This window comes from Petaurus breviceps, unplaced genomic scaffold (assembly GCF_028583685.1).
Source record: "Petaurus breviceps papuanus isolate PSGF00001 unplaced genomic scaffold, PetGlider_PUasm1.0 178, whole genome shotgun sequence".
NCBI classification, from domain to species: Eukaryota; Metazoa; Chordata; class Mammalia; order Diprotodontia; family Petauridae; genus Petaurus; species Petaurus breviceps.
The window spans coordinates 7382161-7400654 of record NW_027185777.1 but is presented as its reverse complement, the minus strand read 5'-3'; the positions used below and the strand labels follow the sequence as shown (position 1 = coordinate 7400654).

General features: G+C 34.0%; 1 protein-coding gene across 1 annotated transcript in view; it reads left to right on the top strand.

Annotated features, from left to right (window-relative positions):
• MINDY3 (MINDY lysine 48 deubiquitinase 3) overlaps positions 1-18494 on the top strand; it is a 112173-nt gene that overhangs the window by 11067 nt on the left and 82612 nt on the right. Inside the window, exons 3-8 of the mRNA XM_069086250.1 lie at positions 1020-1080; positions 5460-5630; positions 9120-9171; positions 10137-10251; positions 12511-12584; positions 13487-13566. Of these exons, the coding sequence (XP_068942351.1) occupies positions 1020-1080; positions 5460-5630; positions 9120-9171; positions 10137-10251; positions 12511-12584; positions 13487-13566 (553 nt within the window). The remainder of the gene's footprint in view (positions 1-1019; positions 1081-5459; positions 5631-9119; positions 9172-10136; positions 10252-12510; positions 12585-13486; positions 13567-18494) is intronic.

The window sequence follows — 18494 nt, the reverse complement described above, 5'->3', positions numbered from 1 at the left end:
CATAATAGAAGCAAATATTTATTTATGTAGCACTTTCAAGTTTGCAAAGTACTTTGTTGATGTTATCTTATTTTAGTTTCATAGCAACCCGGTGAGGAAGGGGAAACCTTGGTTCAGAGAGGGGACATGACTTGCTCCTGGTCATGGAACTAAGTAGAATTAGGACTCAGAACTATTTAACTACAAGGCCAGCATGTTTTTCACTATGCCATTCTGCTTACTATAGACAGATAACAGTTTATATTATAGATTAGTCAGTCAATAAACATTTATGAAGTACCAGTTATGTGTCAGGCATTGTGCTAAATGTTTGGCATACAAATACAAAAAGGAAAATCCCTGCCCTCAAGGAGTTTGTAATATACTGAGGAAGACATCACAAAAGGAAACCAAAAGGGAAAGTGGGTGGAGAATAGATGACTGCCCTGGGTACCCTCCTTAAATGGAAGTTTGAAGAGGAGCTCTTCACTCCACTCACCAATCAGAGGAGTCCTAGAGGCAGAGGATATTGATGTGATGTGAGTACAAAGGTTGATGCAGTCTTTCTGGGTTGATGAGGTTCCAGGAGACATGAAGAAAAAGTCCAAAGGAAACACAGTATTGTTAAGCATCTTGTCTTCATTTGTTTCCATTTGTTGAGAATAAAAGCCTGACAGAAGAATGAGATTTATCATATAAATGTATAATATAATATATATACAAAATATAATATCTTATATAATACATAAATATATAATATAAAGTTATAATATTTTGAGCTTCTGTCAATGCTGACTTACATAGTTTAGAATTAGGTGTAACTTTAAATCAGTTTTATTAATAAAAAAAAAGTAAAAACCCAAAAGTATATTTTCATACTGGGAAAATTTAAATTCAACAGAAACTTTTACAGCATAATTAAAAGATCTGAACAGAGAAGTGAGTTAGATTACTTACACTTTAAAATTAGAGATTGACATTTGAGTTTTTGCTGTGTTTATGTTTATGTATCCTAATAATTGTTGTTTAATTTCATAAAGGCATTTCTTTTGAAGAAGCTATTGTTTACTTCTGAAAAATCTTCTTGGAGAGACTGCCAAGGTATTTTTTTTTAATAATTATTCATCTTGATTTTTTTAACTTATTTTTGCATTTTACCTAATCAACAAGTATATTATAATTGCATCATTTTTAAAAGTAGTTTTTTACATTTTACAAAATACATTTTCTCAGTCGATTCTCTTAACTACCCTTTTAGTTTGACTAATTAGGCATTGTCCTAATTTTACAGATGAAGAAACTGAGGCTAAGAAAGTAAAACTTATAACAATTAGTAAATAATACTGAGACTCAAATGCATATATTCTTGATCTATACCATGTACTCTTTGCAGCATACCATTCAGCCTTAACCAAGGTCTCAAAAAAAAAAATCTACAGTTCTTACTCTAAAATAAGTTTTTTCTTAATTTATAAATCTTCTTATTTAATCTTTCATTTGAAAATATTTATAAAGCAGTAAAACTATATTAAAATACAGAGAATGTAATTTTTCTAAATCCATATATTTAATTGCTGTTTTACCACTGAATATATACTTGACTATAAATACAACATTTTATGCAAGAGATGATAATGTATACTTTTGGTAAGCAAAAAATGCTAGTGTAGACAGAACTTTTTAAAAATGGGTATGATATTTACTTCAAATTCCTTTCAGAAAGTTTTATGAATATACGTGAAATCCAAATATAAAAGTGTTTTTTTCTAGATTTCCAAATACCCTGGTTTTACCTAAAGATCTTGTTTGAGTCTTATAGACCATTAAACTGTAGATGTTATAGACTTGGCAGGTCTTCCATAGCTTGGAAATGTCACATGACACAGTATCAGGTGTTTAAACCTTGACTGCCAAATTCCTCTCATAGGCACTTAATAAATAAATGCATGTTGATTGATTGATTGAGTTTATTTTTTTAAGAGCACTACAAAGAAATGGAAAATGAAACATAAACAGCTTTAGAAACAAATATGATGTTCTGAAAATGTTGTTGTTGTGTTTGTGCTTCATTCTCGAAGGGGACCATGACATTAGGGAAATTATGACATGATTTGCAGTTTACTTGGATTTGAGCCAGCCTCACTTTCTCCTCCAGAGCCATCTGGGTCCAGTGGCCAGATTTTTATCTGGATGAATGGAAATGGCCCAGGATGCATTGGGATACCCTACAATGGACTAAGTCCCTTTCAGTTTCTCACTTTGAGTGAGGTAATGCCCATTCAGTGATTGGGCTTCTTTAAGAAGTTAATTAAAAAAAAACAAACTGGGAGGGGAAGATCCTCAGGGTTCCTGGCCTAAAGAGAAATGGTTACTACTTATTATTATATTCATTCTGTGCTTAAGGTAGGAGGGCAGGGACCTATTATCTAATCTTTAAGCCCCAGAGTGAATTGGGTTTAAGGCTTGGTCTTTGAGAAAGAAATCTAGCAAGTAAACTGGAAGTTAAAGAGGTAGCTTTCAGCTTTGAAATGTACCTTCCTTTGAGCAGAGCACCATGAGGTGAGGTGAGGTGAGGTGAGGTGAGGTGAGGAGAGGAGATGGATGATGGGCCATCTCCAGTTGTCCTGTTGAATATCAGACCACTGGACCGAGATGGCTTTGGAGGAGAAAGTGAGGCTGGTGACCTTGCACAGCCCTCCCTCACTCAAATCCAAGTCAACTGCAAGTAATGTCATCATTTCATGGTCCTCTTCAAGAACTAAGGTCAAACACAACCTGTGAGTAGCTTCTCCTCTCCTCTCCAAAAATGTGATCAGCCAGTGACTACTTATAATTTTGTAGTATTTCAAATACATACTCATATACACTGTCATTTCCCCATAATTCAGAACACTGAATAAATTCCTTTATTTTAAAAAATTTTTCAGAAAAATATTTTCTCTATTTATTATTTATTTCCTCCTTTGTTTCCACCATTCATCCCTTCCTTCTTTTGCTCCCTTCCTCTCTACCTCACAGTGCTAGATGGTACTGCTCAGAAAAAAGAAATGTTTCAATCCTGTAAGAGCTGACTTTTTTCCTTCTAAAAAAGTATGTCTGTATAATCCAACAAGGCTCTCAATCTAGGAGTCATGCTGGATTTCTCACTCTTTCCCTTTATATCCAGAAAATAAAACTCTTATGCTCTCTCACTTGTCCCTTTATCATATTGCTAATTATACTCATTCAGTACTCAGACTTAGATCACTTCTACCATTTCTCATTTTCACTCCTACCCATGTGCTGCTGAATGAAGGTGAAGAAAAATCACACAACTGTTTTGACTGGGCCCATTACAAATTTATGTTATAAAATCTCAATTGGGACCTCACTGCTTCTAGGAAATCCACTATACCTCCCTTATCAATCCCATTCTCCAAAGTTGCTCTCCCAGATCTTCCATGGCTCTCTATTCCTCTACTCTTTCAGCTGAGAACCTTGTCTCATATTTTATGAAAAAAAATTGAGACCATTTACCATCAACTCCTTTTCCCCTCTTCCTCATCTTTTGTCACTCAGGTGCCTTCTGCCACTCTTAGCTCCTTCACTCCTGCCTCACCTGATGAAGTGGCCTTACCCTCTACTTGTTCAGGTAATCCCATTCCATGCCTATCTCCTCCAACAGATTAACCCCTCTGTAATTTCCCACTCTTTCACTTATTCTAAGTCTACAAACATGCCTGTGTCTCCCCTATCCTGAAAACACCCTCACTTGATCCTTCCATCTCTGCTGTCATCCTATATCTCTTTTGTCCTTTGTAGACAAACTCCTCAAAAAAGCTATCTACAATAGGTGCCTCCACTTTTCTTCCCTCATTCTCTTTTTAATCCCTTAAAATCTAGCTTCTGGATTTATCATTCCACCAAAACTACTCTCAGCAGTCCTTAATATGACTTCTTCTCAATCCTTATTCTCCTCAATCTCTCTGCAGCCTTTGACACTGTTGATCACTCTCTACTTGATACTCTTTTCTCCCTAGGTTTTTGGAACACCCTCTCTCCTATTTTATCTCCAACCTATCTGGACCATTCCTTCTCTGTCTCCTTTGATGGATTCTCCTCTAGATCATACCCCCTAACCATAGATATCCTTCAAGGTTTTGTCCTAAGCCCTCTTCTCTCTCTGTTCTATCGAACTCACTTGGTGATCTTTCATCAGCTCTCATGGATTTAATTACCATTTTTATGCTTATTGTTCAGTTGTTTCTGTCATATTCAATTCTTCATGACCATGTTTAGGATTTTCTTGACAAAGATACTAAAGTGGTTTGCCATTTCCGTCTCCAGCTCATTTTATAGATAAGGAAACTGAGACCAACGGGGTTAAGTGACTTGCCCAGGGTCACAGAGGTAGTAAGTGTCTGAGACCAAATTTGAACTCAGGTCTCCCTGACTCCAAACCTAGCACTTTATCCACCTTGGTACCTTTATACTAATGATTCTCAAATATACCTTTCCTGCCACAAATTCTCTGCTGATCTTCAGTCTCAAATCTCAGCCACCTTTCAGAGATCTCTATAGAAGTTAAGCAGACATCTTAAACTCCATTTATCAAAAATGTACCACATGATCTTTCCCCTAAGTTCTTCCCACCTCCTACCTTCCCAGTTACTGTTGAGGACAATGCCATCCTCCCAGTCCCTTAGGCTCCCAAAATACTAGAAATGCTGGATTTCTCACTCTTTCCCTTTATATCCAAGCCATTGCCAAGGCCCATCTATTTTACCTTTGCAGTATCTCTTAAACACCCCCTTTCCTCTGACACTGTCCTTACTTGCTGCAAGCTCTCATCACCTCACATCTTGATTACTACAGTAACCTTTTGGTGACTCTGCCTTCCTTAAGTCTCTCCTCACTCCAATCTATTCTCCATTCAGCCTAGTAGAGTGATTCCCCTATAGCTCAGGTCCAATCATGTCACACTATTCAGTGAACTATAAGGGCTTCTCATTGCCTCCAAAGACCAAATGCAAAATGCTCTATTTGGCATTCTAAACACTTTGTAGCCTAGCCCCCTGCTACCTTTCCAGTCTCTATACACCGTATTCCACAACATGTATGTATTGTTTGACCCAGTGACACTGACTTTTGGACCATTCCACAAGCAAGACACTCCACCTCAACTCCATGCATTTTCTGTGACTGTCTCTGATGTCTGGAACAGTCTTCTTCCTTAACTCTGACTACCAAATTCTCTTGTGTCCTTTAAATTACAACGAAAATCCCACCTTATACAGAATACAGAACCTGCCCCATCCCTTCTTGATTCTTTTGCCTTCCCTGTTAATTATTTTTATTTATCCTATATAAAGACAGACAGACACACACACACACACACAAACACATACATTTTGATGGTATTATAATTTGTGACAAGATAACAGCGTTTAATCCTTTTTTAGGGGCAATTGTTTTAACTTCATAACTTGTGTCAATTTTAGAGGAAGAACGGAAGGATCTTCTTTGTCACACCCTGTGTGATATTTTAGAAACTGCCTGCTCTGACAACTCTGGGTCCTATTGCTTGGCAGCATGGATAAGAGGAAAGACCACCGAGGATACTGCAAGTATTTCTGAAGGCCCTGCAGAGTCTAGTCAAGAGGAGCATACTTGTAAGATGCTTCTATATTTTGTTCCCAATGTTATTTGCACTTTTTACAGTTTAAGAAAAAAAAATACTTGTTTTCATGGGATATTTCATTTGTGAGCCTGCATTTGAAGTCTGAATACTAATACTTTTTGAATAAGTCTTCCATTCATCTAGAGACAAGTGAGGACACTAGCTTTCATTTAGTAGTCCTCTTTCATTTTTACTTTTTCAGGAAGGAAAAATGCATCTCTCAAAAGCAGTGATGTTTTAATTCTGGTTATCTTCTTCATTACCGTCTCTTAAGGTTTATTAAAGTGTCTCTTACTATACACCTTCATCTTTACTTGTGATTAGCGTTCTTCTTTGGCATTCCAAAAGGGAAAATTAAGATAATCCATAGTAAAGTACCTACTATATTTTACTCCATGAAAAAACAACTATGTGTTTTTTAGATCTTTTCTAGAATATAGTTAGGGGAAATTTTCCACATGAGACATTTCTTAGGAAATTATGTCAATATTATTTATCTGTCCTGTTTATACAAAACTCAGATTCTTCTTGAAATAGTTGGCATTACTGTCCACATGATTTTAAAAGAGCAAACTAAAAAAAAAGAGGGTTTAAAAGTGCCTTTATTTAAGTATATCAAAATACAGGGTGACTTTTGCATCTAGACTGATAATCCAAGAAATTCTTAGCTATTTTAATATCCATTAATTTATTTTTATCCTGAAGGTGAGCACTACCTCTTTCTATTTCATAGCCAATTAACTTATTCTCTAAATTTGTGAATTTTATGATGTGTAATCTTTTGGTGGTCTAGAAACCACTTCTATATTTTTGTTTCAAGATTTTAAATTTCTCATAGAAGTCAGTTGATGACTGTCAAGACTTAGTTTTTAGACTAAAGTCAGCTTTAGATATCTCCTTATAGTATATTTTTTCATCTCTTAAGCATTTTACACTATTCTAATTTGTAGCCAAAGAAATCAAAGTACTAAAGAAGCCTTTCCTTTCCTTTCCTTTCTCTTTTTGAGTCCCTGTCCCTCTCCTTCTCTCTCCCTTTTCCTCTGTCTCTTCAGACTGGGTAGTACCAGATTTCTAAAAAGTAAGTTTTTTATCTTTATGACATCCATCCTGATTCTTTCATAATCACATCCCACTGGATTATGACTCCTATTTAATGTAATTATTTACCACATTTCACTTCTAAAATTAAAACATATTGAACTTGACTAGGTATGGGCATTTACAGTAAGTATTTTCACTATTAAACTAATGAAAAGAAAAAATTTCCTGTTTCTGTTGAGAAAGATGGCCCTTCAAATTATTCGAATTATTTTTGTAATTGATATATGTGTTGAAGCAAAAATGTAATGTTTATTAAATGGGTGAAAATAATAGACCTACTTATGATTTATTTTGGCCCAATTATGTGTATATTGTTAACATTGTATTCTTGGGCAGCTAGGTGGCGCAGTGAGTAAAGTGCCAGCCCTGGAGTCAGGACGACCCGAGTTCTGTTCCAGCCTCAGACACTTAACGCATAAAAAAAACTCTAGCCATGTAACCTTGGGCAAGTTACTTAACCCCAATTGCCCTCCAAAAGGCAAAAAAAAAAATATTGTATTCTTCGTTTGAGATATAGATGATATATGGCCACTCAGAGTATTAAATTTCAAATTTAACTTAAATGACCATTAATCAAACATATTCTTTTAATGAGACTCATTCAAATGAATACCAAGATACTTGATGTCATACTGAAGTCTTCTGTGTAGTAAACTGATATTCTACTATACTTGCTGCCTCAGTTTAAAAGTTACAGTTCAATGTGGTATTTTATTGAAACTGTACTTTTTCAAAAATTTAAGATCGTGTTAATGTCCTTTAAAATAGTTCCCAAATTTTGGAAGGTTTGTTTTTAGGGATGTAGGGTTTTTGTTTTTATATTTGTTTTTAATAGAAAATTTTTTAAATTTATGTTAGATGCTTAAAAGTGAACTAGACTTAGTGAAATATTATTTCATCAGAAATCTTTTCCTGTGCCTGTTATTTCCCTTCTATGCTTTGTTCTGTTTCTTGTTTTTCTGTAGTATCTTTCCATTATTCTTGCCTGCTAAGCTGGTTGGTTGTTTTGTTTTTGGTTTTTTTTTCCCTTTATACTTTACTCTAAATTAACTCTTTTATGTCTGCTTTCATGGTATACACTCCAATAAAAATCACTGGGATTGTCAGTCACTAGAATTAGTCATATTTGTAGAAAATTAGGCACAATCTTTAACATTTTAGTATGAACTATTTGTTTGGTTTTTGTTCTGAATTGCATATTTTACTCTGTGTAAGCACACCGATTTCACTGGCTTATGTGATGTATACTTGTGGCTTGTTAGTAAATGCACACTTGTTTGCAATATTAGAGTCTCAGGTTCAATTACAACTTGTTTCCATCATATGAGATATTTTACATATGAATGAATTTTTCTACTTATTAAAATATATGAAGTATTTGTCTTTTCAAAAGAAAACAAGATTTTAAATTATTATCCAAATATGACTTCAGTTCAGGTTTAAACTGAATTCAGAATGAATCAGCAGTAATTTTCATAGTTGGTCATTGGAAAACCTTGTTCATTAGCTAAATTTCTTTTTAATGCTAGAATCTAAGGCATCTTTATTTTAAATGAAATAAGGCATTTTCATTGACACAGGACGCTTAAGGACATTATTTCCTTTTATTTCATTATTTTGGCTTTTAATTTATATTTGCATATTCTTCAAATATAATTTAAAGAGGCAAATTGACAAAAATACTCAAAAATTGTATGATTTCAAGGAAACAGATCCAAAGCAGTTGTTGAACCTGTATAGACTCAAATGCTATGTCTTTTTCTAGACATTTGAGGCATGTAAACACAAAAATTTAATAAAATAAAGGGAAAATAGTAATGAAAGGGCATTTTGCAATGGATGGCAAAATTTAAAAGATATCAGAAGTAATTTTTAAAAGTCTTTTTACTAAATTGAATGTTAGATATTTTAACTTTCAAAAATTACAAATCTTATGTTTACAAAATGATGATAGTTGCTTTTCTTTAAAAAATAGTATTTTTTTTAGCTGATTGTAAAGTGTAACTTAGTTAACACTGCTATTAAAAAAATTTACAGGTCTGAATTTATGCTTACAATTATAAATTGGACAAAACGTTAACCTGAAATTTCTTCCCATTCTGCAAGCCCTAGTAGCTTAGCTTAATTAAAAGGACATGTTATTATCAAGCTACTATTTTGTAATTTGTGTAAAAAAATCTTAATTTTAATCACAATTTAAATGCCAAAATGTTTTATTTCTTCATATAATAATAAAATTGAAGATAAACTGAGAACTTTAAGAGGGGGAAGAAACTAGAAGACATTATGTTTGAAGCTTGAAAATATTTATAGCTTGCTGTGTGTATCTTGTGTCATTTATTTGCCATGTGTAGTGCTGAAAAGTGTCTTTTATGTATAGCTGCCTTGGCTGTCGAAGAGCTTGGCTTTGAGCGGTTTCATTCATTAATTCAGTAAGTAACACATTGGAACATTTAAAATACTTATCTTGTGGGTACATTACTTTTTGATGTTCATTCATGCTATGGAAGGGGGAAAGGTGCTTAATAACAGTATTGAAACTGTCGAATGTGGATTTTAAATGCATACTTTGAGGATAATTTTTTTGTGTTGTATTTAAAGGATAGAATATAGTGATGTGATGATATATTAAGATTTACACAAATCCTATTAAGTATGTACACATTTTATTCATTAGATCTATTTTCATAGGGAAAATGGAAAAATAAAATTAATTCTCAATAACAAATGTCCTTACCCTGAGAGAATGAAAAGATTTATATGCCCTAACTTCTTTGGTGAACTACTTTTTCAATTCTTTATTACACGATAAAAGAGTAGACATGCTTCCTTATTAGAATTTACTAAGATGAAGTTTGGATCAGAATTTAGAGGTCACTTTCTCTGAAATTAGCTCAGTTGTGACTTAGTTTCTCGTATCTATAATAAATACTTTTTGAATATTTCAGATTGTTTCATTTTTTTTTAAGCTAGACCTGTGATTCCATGACTATAGGGAACTTTCAGTAAAGAAGTTTGTTGTTTTTGGTTTTTTTTTTTTTTTAACCACTTCAAGTATGCTGCTTAGCAATTTTTTTTTATTATATGTTATTGGATAATGTTATTGATCCCAGACATTACCCAGCCTATATAATGCATAGGTCAGAGATATAGAGATGATCCCTGCCAAGTAGGATTTCTGTCTTACTTAATTCCATATATTAGGTAAAACCAATAATCAGCTCATCTCTGCTAATGGATAGGATTGTATGAGAGTCTTTAATATTCAGTATCTTATTTGTTATAGTTTTTAAAGCATTAAACAATTTAAAATCTCAATATTCTGCCTTTTCCTTGATTATTGGTTTATACTTTCTTATTAATACATTATTAATGTTCATTTCTTTTTTTCCCTCAGCAAAAGATCATTCAAAAGTTTTCCTGAACTAAAAGAAGCTATTTGGGATCAATATTCCATGTGGGCAAACAAATTTGGAGTATTGCTTTTTCTGTATTCTGTGATACTCACAAAGGTTTGTTTTAAGAAGCCAGTACTTGTGGCTTTTGTTGTTTCAGTTGAGTACTTTCTTACCTTTTTGAGATGAATCGGAGTTGAATATTATTTAGTCCCCAAGTTTAGATACAGCTATATTCTGCTTCATACTATATTGAAAAATCCTCATCCACTTACTATTTAACCCTTGAAGAGTTGGCTTCCCCACCCTCATATACTACAGTGAAGTCACTGGTAGAGACTGCCTTTCTAATGACCAAATCCAGAAGCTTTTTCTGGGTGTTTGTTCTCTTTGGTCTCTAGAAAGCATTTGACTCTTTTCCCCACTACCTCTTACTGAAAACTCTCTTTTTTGAGTTTCTATCCAAGTTCAGTGATCACTTCTATCTGGATGACCCAAATTTATACCTCAAGTTCTTTTCTCTTTCTCCAGTTCTGGTTCCTCATCTTTAATTTCTTACTGATAATTTTCACTTTAATATCCTGTTATTTCCTGAAACATCCCAACCCTATATAGGTTTCATCATTACTCCAAAATAATTTCTCCTCTGGGCCACTGTATTTCAGCCTGTCATTCTCAGAATCACATAAGCTCAAAACCACAGTGATTCATAATAACCTTTTTACTTTTCTTCTTTAACTCCAATACTGAATCAGTCAGCAAGTCCCATTGATTATTTGTTCATAATATTTCTTACATCTGCCTCTTTCTTTTAATTCCCACTTCCACTGTCCTAGTAAAGGTCCTTACCACTATAGTTATTACCTCTTCACTTCTCCCTGCCTCAGGTCTCTTCACACTCCAGTCTATCTTGTACCCAACACTCAAATTGGTTTTTCTAATTACTGTTTTGATCAAAAGCTTACTGTGATTCTCCCCATTGTTTAGGAGAGAACAATTCTGTAGCATGGCATTTTAAATCCCTTTCTAAAGCTAATCCCAACTGACTTTTTCATGCAAACCTTTCACAACTCACAGACATGAGCCCCCTACACTATGCACATTGACCTATTTTTATAAACTACTAGGACCTTCTTAAACTGAGCTTATAACATTTTTCCTGCCTAAAACTTTGTTCCACTAATCTCCACCTATCTGTCAAGCTCAAGGGATCCTTTGTATGTGAAGCCTTCTCAGATCATTTCAGTCCAGTGATCTCTCCTCTATATTTGGTACTTGCTATGTGTTTTTCTGCATTGTGGGCAAACAATTATGTTCCTTAAGGTCATTTTGTATTTGCATCCTCTTGCAGTATTTGAGTGTTGGAGATATTAAGGATACATTTGATATTGGTCTGTTACTACATTTTTGCAGAGCTATTAGCCTAATCCAATTTCATGCTGTTTCAAGCACTTAATCTGAATCAGTTTCTTTTTGTAAACAATGTAATTATAGAAGTTAAGCATTTTGTCTCTTCCCTTGTTATACAAGTAAATGTAGCCTACTTGTGGGGTAGGAAGTTGCATGCTTTTTTTTTTTTTTAACAGTATTCAACTTTATTTTTAGAAGATTGTGTTAATACAAAGTCAGAATCAACCCTTTCATTTTTTTTAACTCCACTGTGTAACTAATGGTAAACATTTCTATTTTGCCAAGAACAGTTAGTATGTATTTTAAATACATAAAAGTTTTATGAAATATGACATTTGGGCATCTACCATTTAGAAACCGTAATCAAATGTATACCTCAGTAGATATATTAGATATGTAAACTGAGAGGCTGTGAGTCATAATTAATAGAATGCTGGGCTTGCTTTTAAGACCTGGGTTCAAGCTCTGCCCTTGACACATACTAGCTGTCTGACTATGTACAAATCAAACCTCTCAGTGACCCCAGGCAACAGTCACACTGTACAAACAAATTAAATTCTCAGTCTGTATCAGTGGAAGCAGTTTCTGTGACCAGTAAAAGCACAAGTTGAGATTTCACTGCCCCCCACCAAAAAAAACAGTAAAGTGAATATGTTACTAATTTTTATTCCTATTATCTCTTAAAATCACGTCATAATTTAACTCTTAACATAAAAACATATTTTATTGGAACCAATTATTCTTCTTAGTTCACAGAACCTATTATAGACCCCAAAAAGATAATGTTGGGGACTTATGTTCCTTTCTAATAAAGTTCCTCATTATTTTTACTTGAGATGTCTTTAACTACAAAAGGCATTTATTTTTTCCTATTTGCTTATTTTATTTTAGGGATTGATCAGTGTAAAACACTTAATCTAATTTTTAAAAAATATGCCAATGAATTGTAATAATTGGTTTCTTTAGGGTATTGAAAACATAAAAAATGAAATTGAAGATTCAACAGAACCTTTGATAGATCCTGTATATGGACATGGCAGGTAATGAATTAAGATATCTTAATATAGTCATGACCTAATATAAAACATTGTACTAGGAGCTAGTTAACAGTAGTACTGTTTTCAGGAACAGTATTGTTCAGGGACATGAACATGAACAAGTCTTTTATGACTTATTCTTACGTATTAAGTATTAAATGAAGTTTCTTCCATGTAGTAAACATATTTTACATAATAATTTTTTTGCTTTTGAAAAATGAAAGTTGGTGATTTTTAGAATTCTATTTTGTTTCTGTTTCATAGATGGATATTTTTCTTTATTTTCCAAATAAAATTTACCCCTTCTTAAAGTGGAAATCAGTAGCAACTTCACCCCATCTCTCTAACCTGTATTGTTTTACTAATTCTTCCTTCACTTTATTCTATTTCCTTTATTCAAAATAATTTTTGAGAGATATGGAAAGAAAACAGAGCAAAAAGATTAATCCTTTCTATTACATTGGTGTATTGTACTAGTAGATGCCTATTTTCATGATGTCATGGGTGAAATTTCAACACACATGCTATCAAAAATAGAAAGCTAGTAACAACTTCTTCTTTTTAGATAATTTGGATATTCAGTAATGAAAGTAAATGGACTTAGTATTAAATTTTATCAGTTCAACATTCTCTTCACTTGAATATACTATCTTTTGTAAAGGTCTTAAATATATATGGACTAAAGAGGACAGTAAACATTGTGTAGTAAAGTTACTAGTGTTGATTTTTATGATCAGGTGACATCTTAGAAATTAAGAGTTCCCTCCCACCTTAGCAAAATTCAGTGCAAAGAATTTAATCAAAGTTAAATGTTATGTGCCTTTGAAATAATTTTATTCAAAACAAATAGTTGTTTGCTGCTGGGTTTTTGTTTATTAATTGTAGGTTTTTTTTATGTTAAATAGCCAAAGTTTAATTAACCTTCTACTAACTGGGCATGCTGTTTCTAATGTATGGGATGGAGATAGAGAGTGCTCAGGAATGAGTAAGTATATTTTTTTGTTATTTGTATAACTTTTTTTCTGATTGTATAATATTTGTGTAGTGTAAATTGATTATTTTTTCTATCTGTTTTCTAGCTTTCCATTACCTTGTAGAGGACAAGAGTGTCCCAATAGTAGAATCCTTTACAGGGTCAGAGGTACTTATAATCTACCTAATTTTCTTAAATTAAAATTATTTTTAAAAAATCTAAGAGAAGCTACTGATTTTTTCTTTTATAAACAAAAGTACATAGATACCATTATAAATACCCACAATTTTTAGAATACCTATGCCCCATTCTTTGTAAGTTAATGCTTTTGCTAGTTTAAAATTTTTAGGATGCCTAATAATAAATCTGATCATATCATCTCAGATTTCTTTTTCCCCCATTTACTTTTACATGTTGCAGAAATAAGACAGTGAATATAACTTCTATGTGAAATCATTTAATCAGTCCATCTACTCAAGGAAAGACAATGTTTTAGTTGGTCACAGCTAGAAATAGAATAGGCTTGACTTTCTTAAAGAGCTACCTCAAGATGCATGAAAAAGTGGGGCAATCATTGCCACAGTTCTCTGAGATGCCTTTCATAAAATGAAACTTAAATTAAATTATGGCTTTCTATAAGAATAAAGCCATACAGCGATAACTGCATTTAAAATGATGACATGATTTCTTTTTTAATCATTATTTTTCCCATAAATGTGATTTTTTTTTAAACAGAACATTACTAGTATGTGTTAGCAATGTTTTAATTCCAGGTAACTGAGAGAACAGTTTCATAGAGAAAACCACAGAAACATATATCCTTCCTTCTATCCCAAATCCTAAAATCACCAGGTTCTAGACCCAGAAGGGACCTTCAGGATCATCAGATTCAGGCTTCTTACTTTGCAGATGAGGGAACTGAAGCCCAGGGAGGTTAAAATGACTTACTTGCTCAGGGTCATCCAGCTAGTTATTGGCAAAGCTGGGAGGAGATTCTAATTTTCTTGACAATCAATTCATTTTTCTTTCTACTATGATACTGACTCCTTTTCCTCTTATTTAGTAACAAATGGGCTCATTCCTTTGAGTCACTTAACCCCCCTGTTTCATATACTACACTGGAAATTAGATGGTTTCTATCTCTGTACATAGCCATATCAGAAAGATAAGATTTGAAACCTTTGTCCATCAGAGTGGCAGACCTCGAGGGAGGAAGAAGGCGATAGTCACAGTCAGGAGATTCACAGCGTGCTGACGAAGGTATAGTCAGGTGGCCTTGGGGTACATACTCTTCATGTAGACCCCCACCAACAATAGCAAGCCCACACATTTCCCAGAATGATAAACAGTCCAGTGTGAACTTTAGTGCCGTGCAGGTTTGTGGCAGCTTCTCTCATCTGTCTTTCTTCTCCTCAGTCCAGTTCAGGAATATTGTTAAGCATTTACTTTTATAAGATATTGTGCTAGGTGTGCTGAGAATACAAATACAAAAAATGAAATGATCTCTACTTATAAGAACCTTGCATATGAAGGGGGAGGGAGGTGTTCAGGGGGAATATCACATGTCTACAAATAAATACAAAATATTTGCAGGAGTCAGAGAGTGCTAGTAATTAGGTGGTATCAGTAAAGACTTTGTAGAAATTGTCAACCTGAGCTCTACTTTAAAAGAAGCTAGAGACTCCATGACCCAGAATTAAGGAGAAAGTTAATTCCAGACATAAAGAACAACTTGTCCCTTGCATAGATGTAAGAACTAGAATGTCTCGTCCACAGACCAACCAACTAACTCCCTGGATTAGAAGGGAGGATGAATGAGTTGGAGGAATAGGAAATAAACCTAAAAAGTAGATGGAAGAGACAGACTGACGAAAGATTAAAATGTCAGGCTAAGGAATTTGCAATTTTTTTTCTAGAGACATTAGGGAGCTTTTGATGATTTTGAATAATGAGGTGATATGGTCAGACCTGTGATTTAGGAATATGAGTTTGACATCTTTGTGGAGATTTGATTGGATTGGGGAGAGACTGGAAGCAGAGAATCTATTTATTGTAGTAGTCTGGGTGAGATCTGATGAGGACCTGAACTAATATGGTGCTCATATGCATAGAAAGAGGGGGGCTGTTGTGAGATAAGTTATAGAGATAAAATTGTCTTGACAAATGATTAGCTATAGTGGGGTGGAGAGAAAGTAGCCAGAGATGACTTCAAGAATACACACTCAAGTGACTGAAAAAATAGGGGTGACTGCAGTAGAAATAGAGAAATCTGAAGGAGGTTGGATTTTAGGGAAAATATTATTTCCCTTTTATACATATTAAGTTTGAGATGCCTCATTGAAGATATCCAACTGGACATTAGAGAAATATTGGCTTGGAGTTCAGGAGAACTGATGAAATCAAGGGAAAGAATTACAATATAGGTACAGGAAATCCAACATTGCTAATATGTTCCATTAAGTCATATAAGGCAAAAATATTAGTTTTATATGGTGTTTGGACAGACAGTATTATAGAAAGGCTTTTAAACATCACATAGGTTTTTGAATATGTTTTGATAGTGTTATTTGTGAAATGCTAATGTACAGGGCAATATTTTGCCTATATATGACAGTTGCCTTTTTTCCCATTATGTTCATGCTATTGAATATATTGTAGATATGCTAATTTCATAAGAGACTTGGTGCCAGTGTTTAGTGAATTGGTATCAAGGGTTAATGAAAATGATGAACAATGGCACTCTCTGTGAGCTTTCAAACTCTCGATCCTGTTGTGGAAAATGTAAATGAATAGCCTTAATAAATAACATAGATGATTCAGATGCATATTTGTTTTCCTCTCAAAAATCTTGTAAATTAAAATGTAGTGTGAGTAATTGGGAGCAAGCTGTTGAGATAAAAATGCTAATTGGGGTAATTGCCTCATTTGAATACTGTTACATTCACCCTAGTTGGGGGGGGTAACATTTTTTTTCTAAACCCTATTTTATGATGCTTGTTTTTCCCAGTTTATGTTGCATTTAAAGCAATATAAACAATTTTGTCATAATCAGTCTATTGTTTTACTGGTTGCTTTTTATCCTTTTGAGTGTTAACAAGAGAAGAACCAGAAAAACTATGCAAGTAAGACAAAAATCTCTGCCCAGCAACTATAATAGTCTTAACCCCAGTTCCTGACCCAATTTGGTAATCAATTAACCTTCCACACCTCCAAAGACAGATTTAGGGAATATTGAAATGGGAATAATTGGTTCATAATAACATCCTAAGTCACCAAGAAAAGCTTCAGTTTTTGTTCCACTATACTCTGACAGGAGAGTATAAAAGCAACAATAGCTCATACTTACATGGACTTTTGAAGTTTAAAAAATGATAGGTTATACATCACACTCACATGTAGAGGAAGGGGCAGTTCACTGAAAGCTGGCCTTATAACCAGGAAGACCTGTGTTTAAATCCTGCCCTTCTGCTACATAGTAGTTGTGTGACCCTGGGAAAGTCATTTAAACTCAGTGCTCTGGACAACACGTTAAGATGGCAGTTTACATTGGTAGAATTTCCTCATCCAAGGAGTGTATACACACAGGTGTATGTGTGTCAGGTAGATGCTGTTATCATCTGTATTTTGCCAAGAGCAGTTAGATGACTTGCATTAGGGTTACATAGATGGTTAAGTGCCTGAGGTAGATTCAAGCCTACGTCTTCCTGGCTCCAAGTCTAGTATTTAGAAAATTGTTCATCAAAAATAAAAGTTTTTTTTTTTTTTAAATAAAGGATAAACACTTAATTCTCTAGAAAACTTGACTATTCAAAGTAACTCAGTTCCTGGAGAGTTTCAGGTAGCCAAGATTTTCCTACATATAAATAGGTTGTTATTATAGCATTTTATGGTAGCAGCATATTTAAAAAGGTGATTTCGTGTTTTTCTGGGACACCTCTAATCCTTAAATTGTCTTCACATCCTACCTTGAGATGAATGTTTTGCTTATGTGGAAATCATTTTCTTTTAAGGTTAATCATTTTTTGCTTCTCTTTGCATTCCCAATCAGTTATTTTATCTTTTGTTTCTTTGATGAGACTTGCTTCTGTGAATACAAATTTTTTTTTTTGTCCTGCTAATTATTTCTACTGTGCAGGCCATAAATTTTGCTTTCATGATTCTTTATTCTCTTTTAAACCATTCAGGAACATATCACCATGGTTCCATGCTCTCTCCACGGGGTTACTGTTGATTCCTTTTCCTTTGTCTTGCAATATTTATTCATAGATGACTGGATTTGTTAGAGACTGTATTCCTTTCTTCTAGCTTCCCTGTTGGTTTGTCTTCTTATACTCAAGATCTTTAACAGAATTTTCTTCCTCCTGAGATCTTTGGTAATCAGGTTTTGGTTTTCTTTTTCCCTTTTTTGTTCTCCTGTTGCTCACTTTCTGTCTCCTTCCACTTTGAATGTGGTTTTTCTGGGGTTTGGAACTGAAAGCTGTCTCAGTTTCTCCTATGCTGGACAATTCATATGCCCTGGAGTCAGGAAAACCTGAGTTCACATTTTGACCTCAGACACTTTAATAGCTCTGTGACCCTGGGCAAATCACTTAGCCTTTCTGTCTCAGTTTCTTCAAGTGTGAAATGGAGGCCATGATAGCAGCCACCCTCTCAGGTGGTTGTAAAGATCAAATTAGATTACATTTGTTTTTGTTTTTTTCTTTAACATGTGCACTTTTATTTGAACTGGTCTTAAATCAGTGTACAGGTAAAGCTCCTCCCCTCCCCCAAGTACTGGCACTGATCTCAAAACTCACAGGGAGACTATAAAAGTCCTCATTCATATCTATGTTGGGGGCAGGGAGGGAATTTAGGGGGCCATTCAATATGGCTGACAATTTTTTTTAAAAAAAGGAACAAGTATTAAGGCAGAAGATACAAAAAGGTTGTGTTTTTTTTTT